Here is a 15,353-nt window from a genome sequence, read left to right on the forward strand (position 1 = left end):
GTTTCATTCTTAGCAGGAGCTATCCAGAGCAGAAACTCATGAGAAAGGACAACAGGATACAGCCTTTTTTGCCATCTTGTCTACTGCTAATTTTAAATGCTTGTATAGAACCAAATCCCCACACCGTATCTGCAGTATGATCATAAATAGGCAATACTTCAAAAATGTAAGATATGATTACCCTGGACTATCACGCTGTTTCACACTTCAGAAAAAAACAAACAAAGCCCAAACACCTTCCTCTTCCTCTCCCTCCCCCTGTCTTCCTCCCTCTTCCCCTCCTTCCAAACCAGGGAAACAGAAGTTATACTCCAATGAATATCAGAACTGGCACCAACATCCATGCTAGTTGCCCTGATGTGCAACAGAGTTCATTTACAATAGTGAGTAACATTCTTATGCACTAGCCCCAAAGGTTTCAGCTTCTGCAAATAGTTTGTTTGGGAAAAAACCCCATTAGTGTGGCATGGGCAGCATCCAGAGGGTGCAGGAAAGTCCAACGCTCTACGTCGATCTCGGGAGTCATCAGCCTGTGGAATCCTGGTCTTCATCCACTGCAGATTCATTACGATTTGCTATCTAATAAAAAACACACCCAGGTTTAATTAAAATCTTCCCTTCCAGTTAGTTGTAAGAAAGCACTAACAATTGCCTAGAAAAATCTGGGCTGCATTATCACACCCATTAGCTGAAGCAGACACTGTGATCTTTGTCCTAAAACCAAGTTTAATTTGCAGCAGAGGTCATTTTGCTGAACTACTTGACCTTTCACTCCCCAAGGATCCATTGGGTTTCAATATTCCATACCTACAATTATGGAAAGCCACAGCTCAGTACCTCAGCTGCACCCATTTTCTTGGTGGTTTAGGTTGTCTTTACTGAAGAAACTTAAAAACAAAAGGGTTATTACCCTTCTACCATTTAAAACAGGGGTGGAGCAACAGAGAAAAGGAAATTATTTTTCCAGTCAGCTGAAGGGAAGGAAGTTAGAGAGGAAGGCAAGTACAGATCCCAAAAATGTGAGAGTGAAGAGATGTCGTTTTCTGTTAGAAGCACGACATCTGCTGGCACCTGCTGTTAGAGCCACTGGGAATGAGTGTCTGGAATCCTGGGAAAAACCTGAGATAGTGTACAAGCAGCTGCCTGCTCCTGAGGAAAGCTCATGGCTCCTCAGTGCTTGCACAAAAACTAGGGATAAAATAAATCAAGAGCTTTTCTCTAAGTGTGCTAGAGAAAAGGGAGAAATGATATAATTAAGCCACAATCTCCAAACTAAAACTACGTTATAATTAACAGCAAGTGAAGTATCTTGGTGATTTGCGAAGTCATTAAGTGACTTTATGAAATGCACTTTCAGCAAGAACTAATGCACATCACAGACTCTACAGTTTTTAAACTGTCATTAACTGGAGCATGTGTGAATAGAGCAGATACATTATTATGGCTAAAATTAATGAGTGTGGTCCCACCAAGGAGGGAGCTGTGAAATCCAAGTAGCTCAGGCAATGCCACGTCTGCAGGCACAAACGAGGAGCTCTGAATCGTGGGGCATGTTTTGTATGGAATTAGCAATATGAACACTCTTCAGCACTGTAATTTTTGTCACTTTTATAATTTGGGCGTTTGTTTTGGCCAACTGCATCTCTGCTTACCGTTCATGCTGTAGACACCTTGAATGTTGGACACACCATATGAAACCTAGGGATTGTGACATTAAAGAATCTGTCCTTGTAGTAGAGGCAGTGGAAGGTGTAGTACCCCTCCATGTACCCAGAGGTTGTGGAAAACGTGGTACAGCTGGTGTACTCATAGACCTTCCCTGGGCCGATGACTGGGAACTCCCCTGTGGGTAAAATATTACATCACAATAGTAAGGACTGATGGAGAACTACAATTCAGCAGTTGCTAAAGGACTTGCACTCCACAACAGACTCAGGCAGATCAATTTGTATGCCAGTGGATGCATAAATTGATTCTCAGCAATTACTGATATTATAAAAAACTGGAGAGGGCTTAAGTAGCAGGATGTCCAGATACCCCTTACAAAACAACCTGTGTCCCTCTGCTTTGGCTTTCATCCCTTTTTCTCTGATTTTGATACAAACCACACAACCTGACAAACAGAATTTTAATAACAAGTACATTAAATACTCGCTCCAGTAATTTTTCACTTACCAACTACTCCAGGACCTTGGACTTCTTCCACATCACCCTTGGCATTTGTTATTCTCCAGTATCGACTGTCCAGCTGACAGGTCTTCTCAGGAAGAGCATCTTTGGACATTTCAATTCTAGAAGCCAGAGAACATACTTAATGCATTCCTTTCAAGAAATGCTGTAGTGCCCTTGGGATCACCAAGTGAACTGGGAAAAGAAAACACCCACTAAGGTAACCTCAGTAGCAGGATCCATCTCTATGCTTCACTGTCTGTTCTTTACCCTCTTCTAAATCACAAGAGCTGCTTGTAACTTCTTTCCCCCACCCACCACTGTATTTTAGCGATTACCAGCTTGACTGGTACTTCATGTAATGAATCATAACTTCAGGTAATGATTAGGATTATTTTATTAAAAAGTACAGCATGCTGTGCACATCCTGTTCATTTCAGAACATTTCCAAATGCTGTGCATAAATTTGCTGTGAACATTCCATAGGTCTATCCTGCATTCTAAGAATTAATTCAGTTATTTTTACCTGATTCTGTAAGTGAAGAAATAATGTGGTGGATGTACAGAACTGAGTTCAGGTAGAAAAGAGGTGGACACAGACACCGTAATATCTTCTGTGGTAGCAACACATTTTTTATCATGCACATACCTACGGAGAGGAGAGCATTATCTCTGCAAACAGCTTTGCACATTCGATACAGAAAACTAAACACACAAGGTAGTTATCAATAATTATTAATATTAATAAACACACTGTTTAAATAAGGCTGTGTCACTATGCTATTAAAAAAAAACCAACCTAAAAACTCTAGCAGCAAATTTATTTACAGATCCAAGAACTTGGTTCTGCAGCATCCCAGTTTAACAGAATTAAGGCTCTTGATTGTATTTAGAAGAAATTTCAAGTGCATGAAGATTCAGACACCAGAACAAGTCCTGCTTATTTACATATTCAAGAGACTAGTTAGCTGAAACATTTGTTTTTTTAGTAATTTTGAACAGTCCTGCAGCAAAAACACACTCATGGCCCAAAGAATAAACATCATGTTGTTTGCTAAACTTCAGATCACTTATAATGCAGAATTCCAGTCCCATAAACGCAGCTACAAGCTCTGAAGCTTCTGGTTAAAAAAACAAAGTTGCTTTAAGCATTCTGGTTTACATGTTTATTTTCAGTAGTTTCATGGGCTTTCTCCTCTCCCCACCACCAGCTTTTGTATCTGATGCCCAACACTACTTGGAAAGAGGTGAGCATGCTTAGAAGCAGCACCAAAACCTGGCACTGAGGTTACAAATCCCAGTCACAATACCTGAAAATCTGGTCTCTGATGATAGGATAACCTCCAGTTACAACCTCGTGTACATAGGATGTGAACCATTCCAAGTAAGATGTACCTAGATGCCAAGGAAGAAAAGCATTCCTAAGAATGGGGCAATTTACCACTAAGCACATTACAGTAGATACTTCAAGGAAGAAGTTTAAAGCTTGGATTATTTTTATAGCAAACTCTCAGGCTTACTGAGATGAGTCAATCTTCCAGTTCATTCTACCAATATGGATAATTTGGAGAAACCAATCAAGAACCAAAGAGTTAAGGGTGCATCCTCCAGAAATGACACAGCCAACAAAGAATCTCTTAGCTATGTATTTCACATCATAATCAGGGTCTTCAGTGGTGTGTCTCATCACTTGGATTCCATATGGAAAGCTTCTAAGAACACTGCAGAATTTCCTCTCCTTGAAGAGAGGGATAAATCATAGACACACTCTGCACTCCTCTACAACCTCAGAAGAATAAGGCTGTTTGTCATTCTGGGATTTTTATACACTTGCAGCCATTGTCTGAGAACAGCTTTTCATACACCCACAGCCATTATTTTGGAACAGCTTGATTGCTAAGCACACACTCAAACTGTCACATTTAATTCTCAAAGAAGAGCGTTTCACATAGCAGCTCTCTGCACAAGAATTTCTCAGCCATAAATCTTCCAAGCATTGCAATACAGAGTTCAATAGAAAAGTACAGAGTTCAACTGTTTGTCAATATTAGGGATTCAAAACTGGATTGAAGCTGAGCTAGCAAGAAATTATTATCCTTGCCTTCCCTGATGTGTAATCAAGTATTCCCACTCCTGTTAGATTAAGTGTACTTACCACTTCTTCCTTGGAGCACAAGCTCTGTGTGCTGTCCTTTGATCTTTTGGAATTCTAAGGGACTCCAAGTTTATTATACTCCTTTGTACCATTAATCCACAAAATGCAAACCTTGTATAAAGTAGCTCTGAATGGAGGAAGTGGATCTATTTACCTGCCACCTTCAAAATGCCAAGTGAAATCCTGTGTATGGAACTTCCCCTCCACCCCACGCTAAGCCAAGATTAACCCTTCCAGCCAAGTGGAATACTTCTAAATATGCTGGATGATCCCACACTATTTCATTTTGAGTATTTTATCTGAAGTGTTACCTGTAATGAACATAACAATAGCAGATGGTTTGCGAGCCATTTGGTCCTGAAAGAGAAAGAAGTTTAAGGATGTATCAGAAAGAGAGCACTGGACTTTCAGGGTTAAAATTCAAATAGCACAGGGAACACTTTCCCTGTATTCACCAAACCTGAAGTCTGGCTGCTTGACACATCACTGTAGTCCCAGTCAGATCCTCAGACATGTAAAACTCACACGCCTGTCCCCACGAGTGCTCCCATGGTAACTGAATTTACAGCTTCAACTTTCCACTAAGGCTCATGCACTACCAATCATCACAAAAGTACATTGGGGAACATAAACACATCTTCCTTACTGGACACTGGTAAAAGATCTCGTATTTATTCCGCCCCTCCACGCTCTCCAGAGCCATGTATTGACTGAGGCCAGTGTGGATGCAGAAGGTCAGGGGCAGGCACTGCTTGAGCCCCAGCCTCTGCTGGAAGCCTCCGGCCGCCGTGTCGATGTCCAGCAGGTCTTCGGAGCGGTAGTGGTTTGACAGGGCCATGCTTCCCATCAGACTTGGAACAACAAAAACAGGGAACATAAACAGGAGACACCACTCACAAGGCAAAGCTGGCTTTTAATCTTCTGGAAACTGCGTCTTTCAATGCTCTAGATGTATACTGGGCTTAGGTGAAATCCAAGTCAAATATCCATATGCTGAACTAGGTTATTAGTTCACATCATCATCCTAGCTTTGTGTAAGCATCACACTCAGCAGTCAGAGGAGCACACAAACCTGAGTGTACACTCCACACTCCCAGCTTGGGAACAACAGGGAAAGGCAAATGAGATGTAAATTCCTGCAGGTGCTGAGTTTCCACTGGTGTTATGAAAGCAGTGACTCAGGTGCAAGCTGCCACATGTCAGCATGCTAAAAGCTGATCCCATCCTGGCCAACAGGTTCCATTCCTCCTTCTCCTTAGGAAGTCTTGCCTGGAATTAGCACGTTCTACAGAAGCAGTGCCAGCATCCCAACAAAGAAACCTGAAGCATCTAACAAGGATGAGTCCCACATCGCTTCCATTTCTGATCTAACAACTTGCTGCACAAACTTCCACTGCCTACACCTGATCTTCCCAGTATTCATCCCCCACCACTGGGACCACACCTTCCCCTGGCAGCCTTTCTCCAGGCTGGAAGACTACCCCAGAGCCTTGTGTCTGCTCCTGCAGCCCTTCCATAGGCACACCATTACAGGAGAGGCTTCGTGGGAGTGAAACAGTAGGAAGAGAGGAAGCACACAACCTGCAGAGCACCATTTGAAATCTAAAGAACTAGGGCACCTATCTTCTCTCTAAAAAATTTTAAAGTCTCTCCTGGAAAAAAGAACTAGAAATCATCCTTATGGTTTCATAAAACAATTTCCTATGTCCCTTCTGCACATAAAACACTCAAATTGGAGAAAGCTGCACCTTCTTTATGAGTGAAGGTTTTGGCAGAGCAATATGAGTGCATTCCTCCCTACAGACATTGCAAAGATTTGCTGTAGTTTTCCATCTTTTGCTAATGTTTGCAGCACTTCATCAGGTGCTTCAAACACCTAATTTTTCTACAGCTGAAAGACCAGAAACTTTGTTTGGTCATCGGCCTTCTAAGCTTAATGTAAAAGGGAGATTTTCACTGCTGAAACTGCATGAAATCATAAAATCTTCTACTGAGAAAACTTAAGCACAACTGACAATTTGATTCTACCTTAAGATGACTAACTGGTTTTAAGTCATTCCCTAATCATTTTAAAGAATAAAGGAATTATTGAAGAACGAAGCCTGAAGAGTGCAAGGGGGTAATTTACTTCTGTAATACAAAGCCAAACTTCAGGGGAGCAACTTGCAGTGCTATGATTAAAAGTCTAACAGCTGGAAGTTTGAGTTGCTGCAAAAAACTGACAAGGGTTCTCACGAGGAAAAAGGGAAGTGTAAGAGTAAATTGAGCAATTAGAAATCCATGTTGGGCTTCCAATTACTTCCAAGATTAGAAGACGGCCAATTCTGCAAGCGTCACTTAAGCGGTGACTCAGTCACAATATATTTAAATGCTTCATTTATCCTGTTCAGGGGACATTTCACCTTTTAATAAGTGAAGTGCTGAAAAAATACAAAAGGAATTAATACTCGGTAAGTAGTTTTCAGTCCTTACCCTGGAACAACCAACTTCTGCCCATTGTGGATACGGAATGAACACCGATAGTCATCGGGGAGTTTGCAGCGGATTTGTGCTTCCACAGCATCCAGATCTTCCTCCCTTGCACTCTCTGGAAAAGAAAGGATAGTTCAGGTATTTCAAACACAAGGCATGGAATCTGTAAATGCCCTCATCCAACGTGGACTCAAGTCAGTATTTGGTGGCTTTATTGTATGCTGGGTGGTACACAATGAGTGCCACATAAATTCGAAAGGAAAATTATGACACTGATTATTTAATACAGCACCAAGCTCAGTCTGGTGAAACCTTAACAGGCCTGAAAGCAGCAAATGTTTATAATGTGAAATGAACCTTTTCCCCACAACACTGCCAGTAACAGTCCCAGTTATGGCTTCCAGGCAGCATTGATTTTAGTCTTTCATTACCCTAAGGGTTGCTTCTTTCAGTTTCCAGTTCGATCAGTGACACAGAAATGTTGGCTGCAGCCCGCATTCACTTGGAATCTGAACCAATAAATGGGCTGTAAAAGGGGGATTTTCAAATCAACAACAGAAAGGGGTGGAGAAGAACTATTCTTACATTTCCACGTGTACTTCAGGGGGGTTCCAGCACCCTCACTTCCAGCAAAAATCAACTGGGTGGCCTCTGTGGTCTGTTCCAAACAATTTTTTTAATACCCTTTTCATACTCATTATCTGTTTCATTAACAGGACATAAATTAACAATTCATTGAAACAACATCCCTTACAAATGGTATGAAAAAGGCCTAAATTTTATCTAAAACCTGCCATCATTATGTAAGTGTGGAAATTGGCCATTTGAAATCTGTTTTTGTCTTTCTGTACATAAATAAAAGCTTCACATTCTACCTTCAAAAATACTTAACAAAAAGTAAGAACCCAGCACTATCCAAGCAAACCAAGAAAATGCAAGATTTAAATAGGAAAGAGATAATCTGTCTCTTAATATTGTCTCTTAAGAGATCATTTGGCTCTTAATTTCACAGATCAAGTTGAATTAGACATCATGGTCTAAAAGTCAACTTCATACAGAAAACTGAAATGCAGCTGAAAATGTAAAAGCTTTTTTGTCCCCTATACCAGAAATCCCCAAACTGATTGTAGCTGTGATTTATGACCTAGAACACTGGAAGTACTTCAGGCATTAAAATACAAACTGAAGCTGAAAACAGAATCTTAGTGGGGATTAAAAAAAAGGAAAAACTATTGTTCCACCACTGGACTACAGTAAGACCTACAGAAAAAAAATAAAACCCAGCAACTTCCTTTTTGTTTGGTTTCAGATTAGAAGGTCTGCTTTCATGTGACACTGTTTTCATTAGGTCTTACAAAAACCTCACAAATAAAATCACACCAGCACGTCCTACAAGTAATGGAGCTGCTACACTAAAAAATAACAAACAATAGGTCATAGCAACCTAGAAGTGTGATAAAGACAGACTGGTCACTAGAAAAAAATATCATCTTGGTTTCAGAGAATCTATGGATCAGTAGGAACTGGGCAAGGACTCTGCCTGTGCTTCCAAGGGAGAGCACATCTACCCGACTTTCAGGACTCTGCTAATTAAGGCACACACCTTTCATGAAAGCAGCATGAGGCTTAATAACAGGCAGGGCTGGGTGAGCCAACCCACTCACAGGTGTGCCAGGGTACCTTTCAAAGAGCTGATCATGCGAGGACACCACTGCCCCAAGTATTTCTCCAGGTCATCCCAGGCTTTTTTCAGCGTGGCATAGTAGTGGATGTATCTTCCTAAATCAGCATAGGTGCTGGTGAAGATGGCTTTCCAGCTCTGATTCCGTCGGCTTTTCTCCTCCCTGAGGGGACACGAAGAAAATGCGTTCAAATGCCAGCTTCAACAGCCTTCTAAACCCGAGGAGTTGGTATTTGTTATTTGGCAGGAACAGGATGCATAACATTAACCCAGGAACACTATGTGCCATGTGAAGCTACACAAACTCAATTAATTCCAGCATCTATTCAACAGCAAGTTGGAACAGAATTAGGAAACATTTGGGGTACTTAGGGGAAAATTTAGAAACAATATTCCTTTACACAGAGTGCCTTCTGAACAGAGCTCTGTCTAGCAGTGAATCTTAGAGCTGGTGAAAAGCTAATTCACATCCTTCATTTACTCAGCTCTTCTTAGCTATGGAGAAGCTGAAAAAGTATCGGTTGGATAAGCAGACAGTGAGATGGACTGAACATCAGCTGAACAACATGTCTCAGAAATTCATCTTCACAGGAAAAAAGACTTAAAACAATCCCACTTACTCGGAAATGAGCCAGTATTTTTTGCAGTGTCTTTTCCACAGTGGATCATGGCTTGACAGCTGATTTAATCTTTGATTCAAATAGCAGCAACTATAAATATAAAATCATTACATTTGATTGCAGCAAAACAAACAGGGAGAAATGCTGTATCACACATCACACTATCATGAAATAAACACACAGTTTGAAAATGATTTAGCTGTCCTTTTAGAGTTGTGCTTACAATGGGTAAAACTCTTCATCACAGCTGTGTAAGTCATGAACTACTTTTCCACACACTTAGGAACTGGCAGCAATTAAGTACTTTTGTAAAGCAGGTCATGCTGTAGACCTACACCAAAGTAAACAGTGCCTGAAAGATTCCAGCATGACTCCACCAGTGGAAAGCATTCCAGTAGCACAGGCTAGCTATGATTTAAGTCCCTTTCTTACCTGGATGGTCAGGCTCTGCCTTATCTTTTCCACAGTAAGCTACAGAAACTATACAGTTTGAGTATATAAAACTTACTTTCTACTTTAAATTGTTTAAATAACAGACTCTGAAGGAAGTCTCCAAAAGGTACCATCAGTTTAGATGCGGCAACATCACTTTCTCTGGTAGCTCGTTCTAAAGTGACAAGTGTGTGTTTCAAAGGCTGTGATTAACACCTAAATACTCCACATGAGGGTACCAAACAAGGTGCCAGTTGCTGCTTTTTTGGGGCTTTACGCACTGTTTAAACTAGAATTGTGTTAGTATCTCAAAGTCAACCTCAACAAAGTGATTTCCCTGTACTCCCTGATATTACCCTTTCCATCCACACCCCCACAAACACATTCATTTCACACCTGGACATCTGGCTGTGCAAAAATTTCATGATATGGGGATTTTTTTATATTTTTGGGGGGTGGGGAACAGAAATATCCCAAAGTCAAAAAGCCCTTGCAGAAATCTATTGTATTGGTGTTTATCAATCAAGCCTGTAATTTCTGGAAGGGAGTAAGTCACCACAGCATCACAGGAACATGTGGCTTCAAACGTGATAAAAGTGCAATTAAAGCCATTCTCATTAATTACACAAACAATGGAAAAGTTGACACATGACCAAATATCTAAGGGCCACCGTAACAACTGTTACAGCTTTTGCTTATGCTTAAACTCTTTTTTGCTGATATCCTAACAGAATTCTCCCTGATGTCCTGTCATTCTTGACTAATATTTATTAGGGGGAATAGAAAAACCCAAACCAAACTCCCCACATTTTTGGTAATACTCTGTTTTCTTACACTTATTCCTCCCTCTTTGATTAAACATTGTGATTTCAACCACTGCCAAACCTTGCACTTGTCTGATGAGGTTTTACCTAAAACCACATTTTCATCTTCACTGTATGACTCACAACCCTTCAGCCACCGAGCCCAAGAAGCACCTGCCACTTTCATTCACGTTTTTCTCCTTGAAAAGTCACCGTATTTCATTTCGTTTGCTTTTCCTCCAACGGTGGAGTACATTTACTAGCAACAAGACCACCCTTTGTTTGCCCGTAGAAACACAAGTTTCGGGGAAATACTGGTCTTACAAATCTAGATACTGCTTCATTTAGGTACAAACAAAGCCAGCATATAATGGGGGGAAGAGAAAAACAGATTCATTGAATGGTTTGGGTTGGAAGTGACCTTAAAGATCAACCAGTTCTCCTGCCATAGGCGGGCACACCTTCCGCTAGACCGGGTTGCTCCAAACCCCGTCCAACCTGGCCTTGGATACTTCCAGGCGTGGGGCAGCCACAGCTTCTCTGGGAAATCTGCGCCAAGGCCTCACCACCCTCTCAGTAAAAAGGAACATTTCATTCAGTTATAAAAATGAAGGTAAAAGAGGGGAAAGCCCGCTGCTGCTGGAAGGGAAGGGTGCTCAGGCCGTGTCCTCCATACAGCGGCTCCTCCGCAAGCAGCCAAACCCTTTCCCCGCATACCCGGGGAGCGCTCCGCCCGCCGCGCCCGTGTCATCCCCCCGGGCCGCCCGTACCTCACCAGATCCCGGTAGTCGAGGAAGCTGAGGATGAGCAGCAGCGGGTCGGTGGGGAGCTGCTCCAGGCTGAGGGGTGAGGAGAGCTCCGCGTCCGGGGGCGCCGCCATCTTGCGAGACGTCCCCGGGACGCGCCGCCCATCGCGCCTCCCTCCGCCCCGCCGGGGTAGCGCCTCCCGCGGGCGGCGGCGCCGCGGCGTCCCCGGTACTCCGCGGTCTGCCCTCGGAGCTCCCAAATCTGCCCTCAGAACTCCCAAATCTGCCCTCAGAGCTCGAAACTCAGCCTTCAGAATTCAGAACTCCCAAGTCAGCCCTCAGAAATCCCAAATCAGCCTTCAGAACTCAGCCCTAGGAACTCCGAAGTCAGCCCTCAGAACTCGAAATCAGCCTTCAGAACTCCCAAGTCAGCCCTCAGAAATCCCAAATCAGCCTTCAGAACTCAGCCCTAGGAACTCCGAAGTCAGCCCTCAGAACTCGAAATCAGCCTTCAGAACTCCCAAGTCAGCCCTCAGAACTCAGCCCTAGGAACTCCAAAATCAGCCCTCGGAACTCGAAATCAGCCTTCAGAACTCAGAACTCCCAAATCAGCCCTCAGAATTCAGCCCTAGGAACTCCAAAATCAGCCCTCAGAACTCGAAATCAGCCTTCAGAGCTCAGAACTTCCAAATCAGCCCTCAGAACTCAGCCCTTGGTCTCCTGAAAATCAATTTATGTGCCAAGGGCTTTTGGTCAGGGAATGGTCTGCTTTTCACAGTATCAGCTTCTTAGTGATTTAAATGGACAATAATAAGTGGGCAAAACTGAGGCCTTGAGGGGAAGAGGTGGTTTGGGGAATTGGTAGTGAGAAAAAAGCTGAGGTCCAGAAAATGTGTGTTGTTATTATACTCAAATCTCAGCCCTCGGAATTCAGCCCTCAGAACTCGGCCCTTGGTCTCTTGAAATTCAGCTTATGTGCTAAGGGGTTTTGTTCAGGGAGTGGTCTATTTTTCACCAGATGGGCTTTTTAGTGCTGTAAATGGGCAGTAATAAGTGGGCAGAACTGAGGCAACTTGGGGAATTGGTAGTGAGAAGGAAGCTGAGGTTCAGATAATTTGTATTGTAGCTATACTTAGCCCTCAGAACTCAGCCCTCGGTCTCTTGAAATTCAACTAATGTGCTAAGGGTTTTTGTTCAGGGAATTTTTACTTTTCACAAGATCAGCTTGTTAATGCTCTAAAAAGGACAATAATAATGGGGCAAAAGTGAGACTCTGAGAAGAGGAGGCAGCTTGGGGAACTGGGAGTACAAAAAGCTGAGGTCCAGGAAATTTATATTATTATATTCAGCCCTCAGAACTTGACCCTCAGGACTTAGCCCTCAGTCTCCTGAAATTCAACTTACGTGCTAAGGTTTTTGGTCAGGGAATGGTCTACTTTCCACAAGATCAGCTTCGTAGTGCTCTAGATAGACAGCAATAAGTGGGCAAAACTGAGAATGGGAAAATAAACTTACTGAGTTGAATATAATAAAAACAAATGTGTTGCATCTTCAGGATCAGGTTTTATAGGAAAAAACCATGCAATGTGTGACAGCTGCACAGAAAAATAGACGCTACTCTTTTTATGCCCCTCATTTTCAGTGAGTTAAATATTCTTATGTGAAAGAGGGAATTATTTCTTCTGCGTGATTTTACACTAGAAATCCTTTTCTTTTCTGTCTTGTTTTTTGGGTAACAGTAGGATTTTAATGAATCAATTCATTGTTGTAGCAACACTGCTCAAATAAGTACTGGAAAAAGGAACAAGGAGGTGGTTTTATGACTGCACTATTGCTAGCTGTTGGGGAGATTTTTGTCCTGTATAATTTCTGTAATTGTAAAGTTCCCCGTAGAGAAGAAAACGCAATAGCAAAAGTATATTTTAAATGCTAATAAAATGATATTACTTGTGTTTCTCCTTGGGTTTGTAGCCCATGAAAATCTAGTAATGCAGAGCCAAGAGAAGGTCCATAATTCTTTATTTCTGTCAAGTTTTGCCAAAAGCCTGGGTAGTTTTGCTTTAGCACTTGCATAGATCCAAGGTGTTACTCGAGGGCTTAGGCAGTGGTGAAGATGGAGGTGGAGGAGCTATTGGAGTTAGTTATAAAAATTGATTATCACCCCTGGTCAGGCTAGAGGCTCCTCCAGTGCAGAAATGGCTGGCATTTTACTTTCCTAATGGATATCCTAACAATTATGAAAAAAGCATAGTAAAACAGAAATATCTCTTCCTGAGACTGAAGGAAAAAACCAAAAACAACAAAAGAAAAAGCAATCAACCAAACGAAACCCACAGAACCTAAACCAAACATAAACCCACATAAAATTGTAGTATTTCAATGTTTTACCCACAGCAGCCTTCGCATTCTCCATCAAATAACTGACAGCTACAGAAACTATGACACCAGTAAGTCATCATGGAATTTTCCCAGCTCGGCCTAGACATAAAGGTTCTTTTCCACTTTAATAATGGAGCCTAATTTTTCTTCCATTATCACCAGTCATGGAGCCCAAATGGCCAAATAGATCAGAGGTACTCGTCAGGCTGAAAATTTCTCAGATTGCTCAGTGCATGCCATGTTTAATCTGTGAGAGATGATGAGGCTTTTAGCATCCTTCATTTATTTTTACTTCTTGAAAATCTAATGAAACGACACACTGGGGATCTTCACCACCGGGTGCTGAGTCTCTGGATACTCGACTAATGTGCTAAGGTTTTTGGGAATGGTCTGCTGTTCACAAGATCAGCTTCTTAGTGCTCTAAATGGACATTAATACATGGGCAAAACTGAGGCTTCGAGGGGAGGAGGCAGCTTGGGGAATTGGTAGCAAGAAAGAAGCTGAAGTCCAGAAAATTTGTGTTGTTATGATACTGTTCTTATTGGGTTTGTTCTTTGCTGTAGCAAAGATGCAATAAGGTCAGGGCTTCACAGGAATAACCAGGCAGTGACCTTGGCTTGGAAATCTGATCATGTAAAATTAGCCAGAACACAAGGAGTGACTGTAATAAAGAACACGGAAGGGGCAGGGTAAGAAAATTAAAAATGGGAGCTGTACGATCCTGCGGTGACTCCAGTGAATCACACAAACATAAAGACAGTTCAGCAGTCCTTTGAACAGTGCGGGATTTACATATGAACTGTTAACAAATGGCATCTTTAGGCTTCACAAGAGCGAATCTCAGATGAGATGTGAGAGATGACAGGGAGGGATCAGAGCCAGAACTTCAGGGAAATGTCTACGTGAATAAACTAAGTATTGCATGGCAGCTTGTTGGACATTTTAGTAACAAATGGGATCTCTGACAGAGCACAGCTTCGAGCTGCCTGCTGACACAAGGAAACAACAGCTGAAAAAATCCCAGCCTTGTTAGGGCCACATAGACCCAGGATAAACCAACGCCGCCTCTCCCTAATTTCACACAGTGGTAAACTAGCCTTGGCAGCTCCACAGTCAAATGAAGTCCAAGGAATCTCCAAGAATCAACCAACGGACTTCATCTGGTGCTTACAAAGCAACTGGAGCCTGCTCCCAGCTTTCATCCTTCTGGGCCATCTCCCACGTGGATGCTTTTGCCTGCATCGGTTGCCTGAGGTTATCAAAAGGCCATGTCCGGTCCTCCCCGCTCTGAATCAAGGTGCTCTGTGGCTTCAGGCTTGTCTTTGGTTATTAGCAAATCTTTTTGCCTCAGATTCTTAGTTCCAAAACGGGCCTGAAATATTTATGTATGTCTGGAGAGTTTGGAATCCCACTTGGAGCGCAATGTTGATAGACTGGGCTTTTTTCCTCAGATCAAAGATTCCTTGTTGACACAAACTGGCATAGCCAAGTTTTATTCTTCCACAGCGTTGCTTAGCTCCAAGTTGGTTTTCTATTCATATCATCCTCTCACATAAATCAAATAGAAGATGCTACTACAAATGAAAACATTCACCTGGGAAAGTATAAAAAATAAAGTTTGTTTACTTTAGAGAGCATGGATGGCATAGAAAGGCACGATTCTTGCCTCAGGAGTATTTCTAATTTCACACACTTCCAGCGTTTTCACTGTGTGTGATTCACAATGTCATGAGATGTTTCATGGCCTAAGGGATGCGTGGAAGACTCTGCTGAAAGAGGCTGGAGGAATATTTCATGATCCCATGGAAAGTGCTGAGACCCTGCTTGCTTTGTGTGGGAGCTCAGGAGGTCTTCCTTTACCTGAGGAACATAGAGAATAATGAGGCACCCCTGGA

General features: G+C 42.3%; 1 protein-coding gene across 1 annotated transcript; it reads right to left on the reverse strand.

Moving 5' to 3' along the window:
* Positions 1-431: 431 nt before the first annotated feature.
* On the reverse strand, positions 432-11,266 carry FBXO3 (F-box protein 3). The gene is made up of 11 exons (XM_048306471.1): positions 11,103-11,266; positions 9,098-9,187; positions 8,477-8,640; positions 6,797-6,911; positions 4,971-5,175; positions 4,636-4,681; positions 3,480-3,564; positions 2,696-2,818; positions 2,176-2,291; positions 1,653-1,843; positions 432-579 (listed from the first exon to the last, which is right to left on the reverse strand). Exons 1-10 carry the CDS (start codon positions 11,210-11,212, stop codon positions 1,656-1,658), a joined length of 1,242 nt encoding a protein of 413 aa, XP_048162428.1. The 5' UTR covers positions 11,213-11,266; the 3' UTR covers positions 432-579; positions 1,653-1,655.
* Between the last annotated feature and the right edge of the window lie 4,087 nt (positions 11,267-15,353).

The sequence above is a fragment of the Corvus hawaiiensis genome, chromosome 6 (genome assembly GCF_020740725.1).
Source record: "Corvus hawaiiensis isolate bCorHaw1 chromosome 6, bCorHaw1.pri.cur, whole genome shotgun sequence".
In the NCBI taxonomy this organism is placed as follows: domain Eukaryota; kingdom Metazoa; phylum Chordata; class Aves; order Passeriformes; family Corvidae; genus Corvus; species Corvus hawaiiensis.

What these genes read in the sequence shown, in the direction of transcription:
- FBXO3 (XM_048306471.1), bottom strand. Translation starts at nt 11,212, where the DNA reads ATGGCGGCGCCCCCGGACGCGGAGCTCTCCTCACCCCTCAGCCTGGAG. An exon ending in TTCTTCACTTACAGAATCAG is followed by an intron (nt 2,292 to 2,695) that starts GTAAAAATAACT and finishes TCTGGCTTCTAG; the next exon opens with AATTGAAATGTCCAAAGATG. An exon ending in CCAAGGTCCTGGAGTAGTTG is followed by an intron (nt 1,844 to 2,175) that starts GTAAGTGAAAAA and finishes TTTTACCCACAG; the next exon opens with GGGAGTTCCCAGTCATCGGC.